Raw genomic sequence first — 15794 nt, forward strand, 5'->3', positions numbered from 1 at the left:
TTGGCTCTCCTGATGATAGTATCCATGCATGGGAGCCACTGATAGCATATTGTAGAGCCCAGGTGTGTCTGGTGAGGAAGGGACTCTGGATCCCACTGGGACCTCCTGCTCTGTGGGCGAGAAATTGGGTCTGTTGTTTTGAGAGTACCCGGCGATCTGGAGGGAATTGTCAGGTCTGTGGCTGCAAGCCTCGTGTCTGCTGCATGACTTGCAGAGACTGGACAACCAGCCCCGGCTGTGTTCAATAGTTATGTGAAGTAACTCGTGGAAGGGGCATGGGGTTGAGAGACTACTGGCAGGTAAGGAGTAGGTAACACAGCTTCTGGGCATGGCTGCAATTTCACTAGGATTAAAAAAGAGCTGGAGAAATAGGAATAGAAATTAGAAACAGGGCTCTCTCCTGACCTTCTAGCTGTGTCCTGCTGTGGCTCTCTATCTGTTTAAACAATTCTGGTGTCTTATGTTCTCAAATCTCTTCTAAGGACACCAATCGAAGTAGAGGAGGACCCCACCCTAGTGACTTTGTTTTAACTTAATCACTCCTTTTTTAAAAAAAAAAATGATAGAGCTTTTTATTTTTTCACTTTTATTAGCATTTATTACAAAATAATAGATTTCATTATGGCATCTCTTACATGTATATGTTTGATCATCTTTCGCCCCTATTATCAGCATCCCTTCCCAGTGCCCCAGAGCTTCCCTTCCTGTCTCCAAGCCCTCCTTCCACTTTCATGTATCATCTTGATTGTTTCTTTTCCTTTAGTCATTATTGTTACATATATACATATGTATAAATATGGAAACACAACCTTCTGAGTCCATTGAGTGTTGTTCATATGTATATGTGTGTAGGGTTGACCACTTGGTATTGGGCATTCAGTTAGGGAGCTCATCCCCGGGAAATACTAGCTCTCCCTCTCTGGGCAGTCATTAACTGTCTGTAGCCCTTCATCTAGGAGTAGAATCTTGTGACATCCCCCCTTCCACGTTGGCGTGCTAACTGGTGTTTTGTTCAGGTCTTGTTTAGGTTGCCCTAATGTTGAGATTTCATTGTTGCAGCTTCCCGATCCTATATAGAAGATAGAGGTTCTCAGCTTTGTAGAGCCTGATCTTCAAGTAAAGTCCCATTAGGGGTTGGGATTTTACCTATGCATGTTGTGGGGGACACAGTTCCATCCGTACTCGGCACCAACAACAAGTCAAGTGCGTGATCCCAGAATAGGGAAAGGGTGAATGAGAGCCTGGGTGGGTATGTATTGGGCAGAGGGTACCCTTCTTTCCCCCTCCAGAAGGCCAGGCACAAGGAGAAGAAGCAAGCCTAGACTCCCATGGAGCTGGTGGAGAAGCAGCCCGAACTGGAAATTGGCCTCTCCCTGCTGGTTCTTGCGTCTCCCTTTGGTTCTGATCAGTGTTGCAACAGCCTTGGAGCAGAGCCCAAGCAGGCCCTCCACCCACTCTGGCTAGTCATGGCTGCGAGTAGTTCATTAGCTATCTCTGGCTTGGGATGCACCACATCTGGGGATAATTGCAGGTCGGGTGTAGTGGGTGCTCCCCTCAGCCATCACTGGTCATTCTAAGGGTAATCCATCCCCACCAGGGAAACTGGTCTTTCTCAGCACTCTCATGACTACAGAAAAGATGAGTCTTGGATGTTTCTTAGTATGGATTCTACTCCCCCCACATAATGACCGGCAGAGGTGGCATCTCTGGTCCTTAGTAAGAAATGGGCTGTAAACAGATATGATGAGGAGGAAGAGAGTTCTTCATCTGTCTCCTTTGTCTCCTTTGTCCTCTCTGCTTTCAGATTCTATGTGCAAGCTGATGACCTCAGCAATGCACCTGAGATGCTCAGTGGGAGACAGACCTTGAATTGTAGACAGGGGAGTCTGACTTGGGGCTAATGCAACGAGAAGGGATGGGCGTGGTTTCAGCTAGTGGGGTGAGTGGGGCATAACTGCCAAGGGTGCTCTCCAGGCCTGGGCAGTCTGGAGGGCACTGGCTGGTTGCTACAGCTATGAAGAGGCTTCCACAAAGGACCAGCTGTAGAGCTCAGGGAGGCTCTAACTCCATCAGGGAGGAGAAAAGTCAATCCCGTTTGTAGGATGTGTACGGTGTGTGGGTAGCCCTTGAGCAATAGGTGGCCAGTTTCCTCGAGGGACTCCTACATTGTAGTGGACAGAGGGCCAAGTGCCCAGCCATTGAGATCACTGGAAAGGAAGACAGGCCGTGTTGTACTGCCGACCTGTGGTGACAGGGAAGCTGTGACCGGAGCCCATGTCCCTTATTTCTCTGCATCTGGTTCTTGCCTCTCGCATCACCTTCCTTCCAGCTTCAAGGGAGCTTTGAGCTCACAGCCTTGCCCTGGACCACAACCTTGGAGTTTCTACCAGTTATAGCTGGAGAACACAGGACAAGAGGCCTGTGTTATTTGTTATTTGGTGAACTATGAAGATTAGCTGAAAGATGAAAACAATTAAATGGGTTCTTCAGTATTCATACAATTATTTTTGTTACATGGAATTATGTCTTAATGCCGTAGGTTAATGTTATTTAATATATTTATTATAACCTTAACCTTATATATTAACTTTACTTGACATGTGCATTAAGTATGAATTAAATTAGCCTCAATAGTATTAGTAAAGAATTATTATACAATTTAATTTTGGAAATTTTTCTTACTTCTCAAAATACCTTTCTGCCCATTAGCAGTCACACCTGTTCCAGTCCACCTGCCCCTCCACCAGATGTAGATACATTATGAATCTACTTTCTGTCTTTATGGATTTAACTCTTCTGGGCATTTCATACAAATGGAACCATATAGAATATGACCTTTTGTCAGGGATCAGCCCGGACCTAAACCTTTTCTCTTATCAGAGTGGAGGGGTGGAAATAAATGAGGCTCAGTTTTCAGCTCCTCTGCAAGAGCCAAAAGAGCTCTTGGCCACTGAGCCACCTCTCCCGTCCTGTTTTAGTTTAGTGCTTTGTTGTCCTTTTATTATTTTTAAATTTATTTATTTATTAAGGATTTCTGCCTCCTCCCCGCCACCGCCTCCCATTTCCCTCCCCCTCCCCCAATCAAGTCCCCCTCCCTCATCAGCTCGAAGAGCAATCAGGGTTCCCTGACCTGTGGGAAGTCCAAGGACCGCCTACCTCCATCCAGGTCTAGTAAGGTGAGCATCCAAACTGCCTAGGCTCCCCCAAAGCCAGTACGTGCAGTAGGATCAAAAACCCATTGCCATTGTTCTTGAGTTCTCAGTAGTCCTCATTGTCCTCTATGTTCAGCAAGTCTGGTTTTATCCTATGCTTTTTCAGACCCAGGCCAGCTGGCCTTGGTGAGTTCCCGATAGAACATCCCCATTGTCTCAGTGTGTGGGTGCACCCCTCGTGATCCTGAGTTCCTTGCTCGTGCTCCCTCTCCTTTTAAAGCTGCTTTTAGATTCATGTGTAATCAAGGCAGAAAACAGAGATCTTACATGTTTTTTTTCCTTTGTTTCCCAATGGTACTGTTTTACTGAGCTAGTACAGTGTTACAGTGAAAATGTGCCTTCAGACACAGGCTCAAGGGACCCCTCTCATCGCCCCTCCAGAACCACACCACCCACATTCTGAAGCTGGTGCCAGGAACCTGTTCTCTATTTCTATAAATTTGTAATATCATAAAAAAGGAAGCATCTGGTTTATGTATTCTTTCATACTGAACGTAATTCTCTGGAGATTCATTCAGGTTGTTGATTATATCAGTAGTTTATTCTGGTTTTTTGCTAAGTGGTATTCCACAGTGTGGCTGTTATCACAGTGTGTTTAACCATTTTGTCTGTGAAGGACATCCTGGTAGCATCCAGTTTATGATAATTATAAATAAAGCTGTTTTGAACACCATGTATAAGTTTCATATGAGCATAAATATTAATTTCTCCAGCCTGGATGCCTAGAAATAGTACTGAGGGATGTGGTATTTGCAAAAAAAATTGAAATATATCAAAAACTGTTTTCCAAAGTGGTTGAACCATAGAACTGGAAGGATTTCAAACTGGTGGACTCTGAGGTAACTCTAAATGGGCTGCATACTGGTCCTTCACTAGATGCGCGACTTGCAAATATTTTCTCTCAGACTGTGGCTTGTCTTCTCATCATCTCAGGAGATTTTTTTTTGTTTTGCTAGTGAGCAAACATTTTACCTTTTGATAAGATTCAATTTATCATTTTTTCCCCTGTTTTCTGGCCCATTCAAGTTCTTGACTCAATCAAAGTTTTTTTTTCTTTTATTGCTCTAAGTCAAGTCTAAGAATGCTGAGCTTAGCCATGATTCCTGAAGGTTGTCTCTGTTTTTCCAACAGATTTTCAGTTTTAGAATTAATAGATAAACCTGTGACATGTATTTCAAGGTGATATTTAAACAAGGTATGAGGGCACTTTCTTGGTTATGGGATGGCTGCTTTGCGGTTTATTGAAAACATTATCTTTTGGATTTTTGAAAACATAATCTCGGTATATTTGTGAAGGTTCACTTCTGGGTCTTGGACGTTATTACATCATCGTCAGTATTCATCCTTTCCTGGACTTTATCTTGAGTATTGTTTCTTTGTAGTAAGTCCTGGGATTGGGTAGACTAACTGATTCTACCTTTTGGTCTTTTTTCAAATGTTAGCAGTTGCTTTCCTTTTGTCATCCCTACCAGTTTGGGAATGATCTCGCCTTTGTCTCCTGTAAACATCGCTTGGCTTTCGACAGCATTGGTCCTGTCATCTAGAGAGAATTTGCATCCTTACAGGGTTGAATCTTCCCTTCAGATTTTGACTCCATTTACTTAGCTCTTCTTTGATTCTTTACTCAGATCCTTGATTTTCAGAATACAAACTTTACACCTTTAAAATTAGCTTTACACGTGGGCTTTTCCTTTTGAGCATTTGTAAACAGTGTGTGTGCACGTGTTCATTGCTACTGTGTGGAAATGTGGGGGGTTCTTGAAGGGCGGTTTGCCTATGTGACTCTTTGACGTTGGTTATTTGTCCTAGGCATATTGGTTCTGTTTTTTATAGATGAGACCACCATATACTTGGTGCTCCTTCTTCTATCCTGCAGCTCTTTTCTTACCTCCCCACGCTGACTAGCTTGCCAGGTGTGACATCAGATGCAAGTAGTGAGAGTCACTGCCCCATTCCTTGTTTCGATGGAAGGTCTGAAGTTCTCCCATTAAGTGTGGTGTGAACTGTAGGCTTCCTGGGGCTTCCCTTTGTCAATATGAGGAAGTTCCTAGCTTCTCCTTTATAAAGATTTTCACCGTAGGTAAGAGCTACATTTCATTGTTTCCTTTATCAGTACTAATTGCTGCTATTTTCTTCCTTATCCCAGTATAGCATTGATATTTCAGTACTGAGCTAGCATCTCATTCTCGAGTTAGATTTCATTTGGTGGGAAATGCAGTTCATTTATGTGTTGGGAATTGCTCGCATCTTGATAAGGATTCTTGTCATCTCTTTTCATTTTTATCATGTGCTTATGGCGTGTGTATGTGTGTGCGTGTGTACTGCACACACCTGTGTGTGCGCATGTGGAGGCCAGAGATCAATGTGTCTTTCCTCTATTGCTTTCCAATTTTGATTTTTATGTTTTAAAACAGTAAATTATTAATTTCATTATTTTATCTTTAATTCCTCCCCTAACCGCCTCACCAGTATTTCCTTTTTTTGTATTATTTGTTTTTGTTTTAAATGCGCCGAGTCCAGTGCAGGGTGCAGGTGGCATGTGTGGGGGGGTGGGGCTGTCTCAGAAACATAGGTAATCTTCCGTCCACATCCCTGAAGAAAATTGACTCTTGCTCCCCAGCAGCCATCAAGTGCCAATAGTCCCTCAGCTAAGGGTGGGACTTCATAGACCCTTCTTCCATCCATGCTGGGATTTGGTTGGCTTGATCTGTGGAGGTCTTGTGTATGCAGTCATAGCCCCCGTGAGTCTGCGTGTGTAACACCCCATGTTCAGAAAACACCATTTCTCTGCAGTCTTCCACTCCCTCTGGTCCTGCTGTCTTTCTGCCTCCTCTTGATGATCGCCCCCAACTTGAGTGGAAGGGGGTGATGTAGATGTCTCATTTAGGACTGAGAATTTTGCAGTCTCTTAGCCTTGCATGCTGACCAGTTATGAATCTCTGTAATAATAGCCATATGCTGGAAAGATGGGTTTCTGTGATGAAGGCTGAGAGAGGCACTAATCTATGAGTATGAAGATAAGTACTTAGGGGGCAGTTTAATTCTATTTTCATTTAGCAAATAGCAGGAAGTTCTACCCTAGAGACTATGATCGACTAGTCACAGATTCTTAGCCTACTTAATGGTACCAGATATGAGTTTTGTCTTGTGAAGCAGGACTTCATTCCAAGCAAGAAATGGTTGGTTACTCCCAGGACATCCATGCCACTGTGGAACCAGTGGGCGTATCTTGCCAGGCCAGTCATTATTGTTGCTTTCAGGGTTCAAAGCCGGGTAAGATTGCCTTTCTCCCCTGGCAGCATGGACGATGAAGCTTTCATTTCAGAAATGTATTGATTTCTCCATGTTCTGTGACTCAAGTGTATGCGATCTTCAGCAATGGGGTGTCACCATCAAGTTCTGGAGGTTAACCAAACACAAGAGCATTAGCCTATAGTGTTTGGGGAGCATCTATGGAACCTCATTGTCCCCAAAAAGAGGTATCCTAGAGCTGGCACTGGGCTTTTTATTTGACAGCCTATGATGTATTTTCTCCCTGTTATGGGGAACTCCCTTTTAAACTATTCTTGTATGTGTGTATATTTTAGGAAACTCCTACAGAGTACGGTTCCCTGTGGCTTTTTCAAAGGGCTTTTCTGTTATACCTCCGTAGACTCCCTTGTCTCCTGACCCTCCCCCACCCTTTAATCCTTCCTGCTCCATTCTTCTTCCTCCCTTTTGCCACCTGAGTTCTCCCCACTGGCCCTTGAAACCCACCACCATGGGCCCCTACCATTTTTATTTTTACTTCTGCAGATATTCCAGTTTAAATGCACAAATCTAAAGGTTTGCAGCTAGCATCTCCACAGGAGAGAGAACATATGGCATTTGCCTTTCTGAGTCTCTGTTCCTTCGCTCCGAGTGGTTATTTCCAGCTCCATACATTTGTCTGAGAATTTCGTAATTTCGTTTTTCTGTATAGCTGGATAGCATTCCATTGTGTATCTCTGTGGCGTTTTCATCATCCATTCACTAGCTGACGGGAATCTGGGCTTTCCATTTCCTGTCTCTTGGGAATACAGCAACAGTGAGCAAGGGTGGGCAAGTGTCTTTGCAGTAGCAGAAGAGACCCGGGAGTTGTCTAACGAGATTGTATGATAGATCAATTTTTAACATTTTGAGGAACATCCACACTGATTCCCACAGTGGCTGCATCAGTCTGTGCTCCACCAGGTTGTGTTCTAAAGTTTTTAATTCTGAGTCAGAATTATATCTTCTTGTCCACAGCTAGCTGCTTGGGAGGTTGGAAAACGCTGGCAGCCAAAAATCCTGATGAAAATAATGCTAGCAGCGGAACAGATGTAACGGGCCAGTCACATGACCACTGACTGCCAAAATTGCTTCTTGCAGCCACCATGCCATGGCTCAGCTTCCCACGTGAAGGGTTTTACGATTCCATGCTAGAGGTTGTGTGCAGTTCCAGCAGCTTTTCTCTCTTATGTCCCTCTTGTCACCTGTGGCCCTGGTCCACCCCATTCCTTGGAGGGCAGTATCCCCCTGTCTGACTGCTCCAGTACTTCGGCCTGCAACTCTGCTTGTACTGATAGACACTGCAGGCAGTGTAGCAATGGTCTACGGTCCCCTGTGGGTTTGTGGTGAGAGTGTTGTGGGACTTTCAGGGGGGAATGTAGGAGAGGGTTAGCTGTAAAAGAAGGGGTGAATGTGACCCAGCAGCCTGCCTCTACATCCTCAGCTCAAGGAGGCCCCTGTTTCCTCCATGCTTCTGGTGTGACCTTTTTGGTACCCTTTCCCATGGACTTCTGAGTGTGCCGGAATCTTTGTGTTCCCACTTGGCCTGTGCTTTTGGATCTCATGGCTGTAACGTTCTCTGGAAGCTCAAGGTTGGTGCATTGTTAATTTCTGACATATTAATGAATACGGCCCCCAGAAGTTCCTTTCAGCCCAGCCCAGCTGGTTACTGGCCCACCTCTGGGGCCTCATCTGTGGTTGCATCCCTAGAGGGTTGTAGTGTAGGAAGGGACCCGACGACTCCCCATCATGCTCTGCCTTCTGTCTGTCCCCGAGAGTGGCCTGGGCAGTGTCCTCTTTCTTTGTGACCCAACTTGTAAACAGGTGATCCTGCCTTCTCCAGCTTACCTGTCTATGTCTGGGTCCATCGGCAAGGAGATGCGTGGGAACTGGCGTGGGCTGGTGTGGGGCTGGTGCGGGGCTGATGTGGGGCTGGTGCAGGTAGGTTTATAGACAACACTAGACTGTGCTTATACATGTGGCGTTGGGGCAGGACCCTGGTGGCTTCCCTCAGATGCACAGATTCGCCCTAATCATCCTCCAGTGATGCACCTGGTTTTCTTCCTTTCGCCTAACATAAGCTTGCTAGTATTAGCAGCTTTCCGGGGTTTTCCCAGTGTTCCCATTGTGCTCTGTATTCATAGGATGAGCTTGCAAATTCAATACTGTCCATTGTGTGCAACAGAAGGGCGGGACTCTTCCATTGCTTCCTGGAATCTTTAGGCTCTCAGGGACTGTGGCTGCCTCTTAGCTATTGCCCTGATAGTCTCTGTGGACACAGAGGCTTAGGTCCTTGAGAAAGGCACCAGGGTTGTAGTTGCCTATAATCAGAGACGTGGTCTCTCACAGCCACCGTAGGCCATGGTCCGGGACAGACTCAGAGATTGGCAGGGAAGGAATGCATCCCGTGGCAAGACTGCTACAGCTCCCCAGAAGGAGGATGGCCAGGACACTGGGCCAGACAGGATGAGTCCAGCAGGGTGGGTGGGTGGGGGTCTGCGGAAGAGCCTGCAGCCAGTCAGAGCAGGGATTGAGCCTCCTCCCTCAACCTTGTCCTCCACAGTCAATAGATTGTGATTTTTTTTATTTTTTTAAATTTATTTATTTATTAAAGATGTCTGTCTCTTCCCCGCCACTGCCTCCCATTTCCCTCCCCCCATTCTTGTGATTTAAAGTCCATTTTTGGTCTTCCTTTGCAAGGCAACATGGGATAGGGCATGAGAGGCCTGAGGGAAAAGGGGGCCCTTATACTTCAGATCCAGCACACAGCAGCACAGGCCTGGCAGATCAGAACAAGCTGGGGTTGAAATCAGGGAAGGTCACATCTGGAAGGTGAGAGACAGAGGCCAGCTCGCTGACAGGAATCTGAAGCCAGGGAGGGTGCCGGTGGGTTCGCCAGGGTGCTTCGTCCCTTCGAAACAAACCATACCCTTATTCTTTTCTCTTGGGGAGAGAAAGAAAATGCTTACCCTACACAGATCAGGGAGGCATGAGAAGACAGTGGCCAAGAGAAGGGGTCATGTTGTCCCTGAGGCTGTTTCTTCCTGTAACAAGGGGTCAGACTTTATAGGACTATTTCTGGATCCTGTTGGACCAGAAGAGGGAAGGGAAGGGGACCGAGTGGGGCCTTGGTAGGAGATAGTGCTCAGGGTATAGGCTGGAAGGGGGCTGGAAACATGTCTGTGAGGTAAGGCCCATCTATGCTGGGTTAGGCTTCTGGAGTCAATTGCTTGCTCCGTGGAAGTCCATGTTTGAGTATCGGTCCATGGGGCTCTGGAGTCTGGGCAGTGCTGCAGGCCTGGGCGTGTGCTGGCTTGCCTGAGCAGGGTCTGTAGACCCCCCCACCACCACATAACAGTGTCTCTCCTGGGCTAGCAGGAATGGGGGATGTCCTTGCTGTCTAACAAATGATGTTTCTCCTACTCAGGAGCGGCTGCTCATGAGCCTCTTGCCCCGGAATGTCGCCATGGAGATGAAGGAAGACTTCCTGAAGCCCCCTGAGAGGATTTTCCACAAGATTTACATCCAGAGGCATGACAACGTGAGGTAGGGATGGCACGTTCAGCAGCTTACTGGGAGGGTGAGAAGGTGTGTTGGGTGTGGGGAGGGGATAGAGGATCTGGGAAGTGGATGAAGAGGTGGGGAGGGAGAGAGAGGGAGGAGGACAGAGGAACTAGGATATCTCTGTAGTTGTATGGTTGAGAAGCGATGGGTGGGTGTCCAACAAGGAGGCTGGTCCCATGTAGAGGAGGCTGTGGCTTCTTAGGTGGCACATACCAGTTCTTTCACGTTTCTTCCGCCAGTACTCACACTTCCTACGTTGGCAGGGAGACAGAACTTCGTCCAAAGAGTGTTTTTTTTTCTGTGGACTGGGGATTCTCCATTTCTGAATCATGATGGAGTGTTTCTCGAGATGGGGGTCTTACCCTTCCCTTTCTCCTTCTAGGAGGTCGGAGGTGTCGTTTGTATTTTACAGGAAAGGAACCCGAGCCTTCCATGTGAACCAGTGTGTGATACGTTGGCTGAAGTTTGCTTGCCTGCTTAGAGAGATTCTGTTGAAACCTCTGTCTTAGCGGGTTGTACTGTCTATTTTTTCAGCATACTTTGGATGACAGATTAATGCACTTAGAGTGGCTGAGCTGTCACCTGTTTGGGAGTGCCACCGTGTGAATGGCACTCAGGAGATGGACTGGACACAGAGCACTTTTCTCTTCCGTTCTTCTGTGCTCTTCTGGGTTTTGGTGTCCGTGAAGACACAAAACCATGCCAGAAAACTCTCTTAGGTTGGGGAGCACAGGCTGGCTCATCCCAGATTAGTTAAGGCTTGTGAAGGCATCAAGGTACAGAGCGCCTGTGGCTAATCAGCTCACAGCTCTTACTCTGTGCATACCTGTGAATTCTTTCACTCCCTGTTGTCGTGTGCACGGTTTCCTAGGGATGAGTGGCTTCCTCCCTCTGCAGAGGAGGACACTGAAGTGGTGTGGAATGGGGGCCCAGCTGCTTGGAGAGTAGCCACAGAGCCAGCATGTGAACTCTTTCGGCCCCAGAATTAGGGCTGAGACGCTCCTTGCTCAGTTCTGGCTGTTTGCTGTGCTCTCTCTCCCGTGAGCAGCTGGCATCGCTGCCTGCCTTGTGGGAATCAGGAAATTGAGATTCAGCCATGTGAAACGAATATGCAGGATGCCCTGGGCAGGGGGTGGAGGGCTGGATGCAGGATTAGCTGCCATTCACATTTGATGTACTTCCCTTATCGCACCTGCTACTCCTTGTTAGCGGGAAGAGACATAATTCAGTATCCCAGCGGCTTGCCCTGCAGGCACGCCGGCCACCAGGATGTTTCAGTGAGAACCTGGAGGGCGTACTGTAGGAGGGTGTCACAGTTGAGAGGCTTCTGGTAACTTGAGGGAGGAGGCAGCATTAGCCTTCTGCTTGCTCAATAGCAGAGAGATAAACAAATACACTAGCTCTGCAGCCTCCCCGTGTCTTAGTTAAGTTTCTATCACTGTAAACGCCATGCCTGAAAGCTAGTTGTGGAGGACGGGGTTTGTTTGGCTTACACCTCCACATTGTAATCCATCACTGAAGGAAGTCAGGGCAGGGAGCTGATGCCGAGGCTGTGAGGGGCGCTGCTTACTGGCCTGCTCCCCATGACTTGCTCAACCTGCTTTCTTATAGAACCCAAGACCACAGCCCAGGGTCTTGGGCTTTAAGCCAGGGTCTACCCACTTTAATCACTAATTAAGAAAATACCCTACAGGCATGCCTATAGCCCCATCTTATTGGAAGCATTTTCTTAGTTGAGGTTCCCTCCTTTCAGATGACATTAGCTTGGGTCAAGTTGACATACAACTATCTTTTTTGTTTTTGTTTTATTTAGAAACATACCAATCCCAGTTCCCAATCCCTCCCCTCCTCCCATTCCCTCTACCTTTCCCCCAACTCATCCCCATATACTCCTGGGAGAGGGCAAGGCACATTGCTTTAAGGAAGGACCAAGGCCCTCCCTACTATATCTAGGTTGAGCAAGGTGTCCATCCAAAGAGAATGGGTTCCAAAAGGCCAGTACATGCAGTAGGGATTAATCCTGGTCCCACTGCCAGCGGCCTCTCAGTCTGCCTCAGCCATACAACTGTCACCCACATTCAGAGGGACTAGTTTGGTTTTCTGTTGGTTCCTTCCCTGTCAGACCAGAGTTGGTGAGCTCCCATTAGCTCAGGTAAGCTGTTTCAGTGGGTGCCCCCATCATGGTCTTGACCTCTTTGTTCATATTCTCACTCCTCCCACTCTTTGACTGGATTTGGGAGCTCAGCCCAGTGCTTCACTGTGGGTCTCTGCCTCTGTGGTACCAGCTGCTGGATGAAGGTTCTATGGTGACAGTTAAGATAGTCATCAATCTGACTACAGGGCAAGGCCAGTTTGGGCACCCTCTCCACTATTGCTTAGGGTTTTAGCTGGGGTCTCTAGTGCCAGGTTTCCTGCTAGCCCCATAATGGCTCCCTCAATCAAGATATCTCTCTCATTGCTCTCCATCTCTGTCCTCCCCCCATCTCGATCATCCTGTTCCCTCAAGTTCTTCTCCATCCTCCCCTTCTCCTGTCCACTCACTGGGAGGGAGAGACTTCATCAGCGTGACCAGTTCCCCAGCTGCTTTGGGGCTGCTGAAACAAGCGGCATCTACAGTTCAGTCCTGAATTTCTGAAAAGTCTGACATAGACTTGATTTGCTGGGAAAACAGAGGTGGAGCTTGAGCTGGAGAATGCCACAGTTCTCACGCATGTATCCCCTGCTCAGGACAGAGTGGACCGATGGGACCCACAGCTGCCTGCTGGGGACACAGAGAGTGTCTTGACTAGAATAAGTGACGTGGTTGCTCTCTTCCATGAGACTGCTCTCTGCAGGCTGGGAAAGAAGAGCCAAGCAAAAGCGTCCCCCCAAAAGGAGGAAGGTAGACCTGCAGACACAGATCTGAGAAAATGCACTTACATGGATTGCTTCACAAGAGAATAAAAATAGCTCTCATGAAGCTAGAAAAGAATTGTGCATGAGGAAAATGAGAATTTCAGCAGGGAAATAGAAGCACCAAGGAGTACAAAGTCAGAAAGCTTAAGACCGCAATGCTCACCTTACTAGACCTGGATGGAGTTGGGCGGTCCTTGGGCTTCCCACAGGTCAGGGAACCCTGATTGCTCTTCCAGCTGATGAGGGAGGGGGACTTGATCGGGGGAGGGGGAGGGAAATGGGAGGCGGTGGCGGGGAGGAGGCAGAAATCCTTAATAAATAAATAAATTAAAAAAAAATTGACCAAAAAAAAAAGACCCTAACGACCGAATATAAAATTCCCTAGAGGAGAATAGGGACTCAGGAAGAAAAAAAAAATCGGTGAACTGGAAGACAGGTCCCTGGGAAGTCCCAGGCAGAGGGTCAGAAAGAGAAAAGAGAATGGGAAGGAATGGAGGAAGGTTAAGGGGACTTGAGACGCCAGCATTGGGCACATCATACGGACTGCTGAAGGAGAAGAGTGGGAAAGGGGACAAAAGCTTTTGTGTTTGTTCTTTTTCTTTCTCCCCCCTTTTTAAAAGACAGGATTCCTCTGTGTATCCCTGGTTTTCCTTGAAATCAGATTAAAAGTTTGTGCCCACCACCTTCCAGACCATAAAGATTTTAGAAAATCTTTTCAGATAGACATGTGGAGACAGAAATGGGCTTCCAGAACTAGGAAACATATATGACACTGAATAAGATAAACTTAAAGAAATTTACATGATAAAATCCTGTAAAGTTGAGACAAAGTGAGAATTTTGAAAACAGCAGCAGAAAGTGCCTTCCTGTAAATAACAGAATCCCCAGCAGCTTGTCCGTGGATCTTTAGGCAGAAACCATGCAGGGCAGAGAGCGTAAGTGACATATTCCAAATATTTAAAGCACACGACAGAAACTCCATAGACCAGAGGTGCCGCGCCTGAGACATCCTTCTGCAGGCCCCCGAAACATGTGGTAGACAGGTAAACATGTGGCAAACAGGTAAACAAATGTGAAAAAGTTAAAAGTCAGAGGTTCTTAAATAACTTAATATACGATACAAGTACATGTAAACTGTGGTGAGCAGATTATGGAAGAGGTATTAAATTGTACATTTTCTTCTGTGTAATGGAACAGCAGTATGATATCAAGAAGTTAACCGAAACAAAAAAGAGAAAATAATCACAGCATTCCAATCCAGAAAACCAATAAACAGCAGCTTAACGCGTAAGAGAATACAAACAAAAGATCCACAGGCCCAAGAGGCAGTGTGAGCCATAAAGGCAGTGTGAGCCATAAAGGCAGTGTGAGCCCTTCTCCATCAATACTCTACGTGTAGCTGGGGGAAAATCCCCCAATCACTCAAAAGACAGAATGGCTGATGGGAACATCGGTCAAACAGACACAAGTCAAACCAGTGACCGAGCAGTCTCACCATACTTCGTGTGCAGGAAGCTTGCTTCATGAGGACGCACCTCCAGCTGGAGGGGAAGAGATGGAGAAGAGCGACTGTGTGAATGAGAACCAGGGGAGAGCAAGTATACTCATGCAAACATGGTCAGAAGAGATGGCATTTCATCATGGTTGAGGAGCCAGTTTGCAATAACAGTCATAAAAGCCCACACCCAACACAAAACACTGAAATATGCAAAGCAAGCATCCATAGACCTGAAAGGGGAGTTGTCTATCAAATCAATAGTAATCCACTTTTTTCTGATGGTAAGCAGAGTGTTGAGACAGAAGGGTAAAGAGAGAGAGGAAGACGATAATAACACTGTGGATTTGGTGCCAGTAGATGGAACAGACCGGACCATCCCACTCAGCAGTAGAATCTACATTCTTCTCAAGTGCCTGTGACTCCTTCTCTATCACAGAACACACAAGGTCACGTAAAAAATCTCAATAAATTCGAGAGAAGTAAATCATACTTTATTTCTGACCTAAAAGCACTGGATTTCTTGACTACAAATTATACTGCAAAGCTGTCGTGATTGAAACAGTATGGCATGAAAACAGAAACTTAGACAGGATGAAATAGAATAAGGAACCCAGAATACATGTACCCAATGTGCCCTCAAGAGTGCACGTGAAATAAGGGAAGGGTTATCTTCAGTAGACAGTGCTAGAAAAGCCAACCATCAACACATGGAACAATGAAATTGGACCTTCATCTGATACCATATACACAATCAACTAAAATTGATTATAACCTGAAATGTATAAAATCCTAGAAAGAAAAATGGGCTGAGTTCTATGACATTTTTTGGGCAATGATTTCATAGCAGCAATAGCAGGAGTAACTGGAATTAGATCCAGCTTGGTGATTCATCAAACTCCGGCAATCACCCAGGAGTGTGTCCTCGGGAGAAACCACTGGGCATCAAGACTGGGACTCTGTGGCTTCAGCACCCGTCCGCTGCTCTTTCTCTTTAGCTCCACAGCCTCTGGAGGCTGAGAATGTGCCCCTTCAAAGCTCTGCACTCAGAATTGTCAGGGTTTGCTGACCTGGGGATTCCCTTGGGAAGCCCTCTCATTGGCCTTTGCCAGCAGCCCTGACTCAGCCCCGCCTCAGCCACAGCCTCAGCCGCTCAGTGCCTTTGTTGGAAACAGCCCAGGGTGATCCTTCAGCACTGCAGCTGCTTCCGGCAGCGGTGACAGTTGAGGCAGGCAGCAAGGTGACTGGAAACAATGAAAGGGACAGCTGGGCAATGAATGAACATGGGGGTCCTGTGCAAAGGTCTAGGCACAGATGTGGGAATTTCAGAAGACCAAGCC

The 15794-nt window shown here is 46.7% G+C and overlaps 1 protein-coding gene across 3 annotated transcripts in view; it reads left to right on the forward strand.

Annotated features, from left to right (window-relative positions):
• Adcy1 (adenylate cyclase 1) overlaps window positions 1-15794 on the forward strand; it is a 126848-nt gene that overhangs the window by 21064 nt on the left and 89990 nt on the right. For all 3 annotated transcript variants that reach the window (XR_012907327.1, XR_012907328.1, XM_075944302.1), the window contains exon 3: window positions 9928-10046. Coding sequence is in view for 1 of the 3 variants with exons in the window: in XM_075944302.1 (XP_075800417.1) it covers window positions 9928-10046 (119 nt within the window). In the remaining 2 variants the exon portion in view is untranslated. The remainder of the gene's footprint in view (window positions 1-9927; window positions 10047-15794) is intronic.

Source organism: Microtus pennsylvanicus, chromosome 12 (assembly GCF_037038515.1).
Source record: "Microtus pennsylvanicus isolate mMicPen1 chromosome 12, mMicPen1.hap1, whole genome shotgun sequence".
In the NCBI taxonomy this organism is placed as follows: domain Eukaryota; kingdom Metazoa; phylum Chordata; class Mammalia; order Rodentia; family Cricetidae; genus Microtus; species Microtus pennsylvanicus.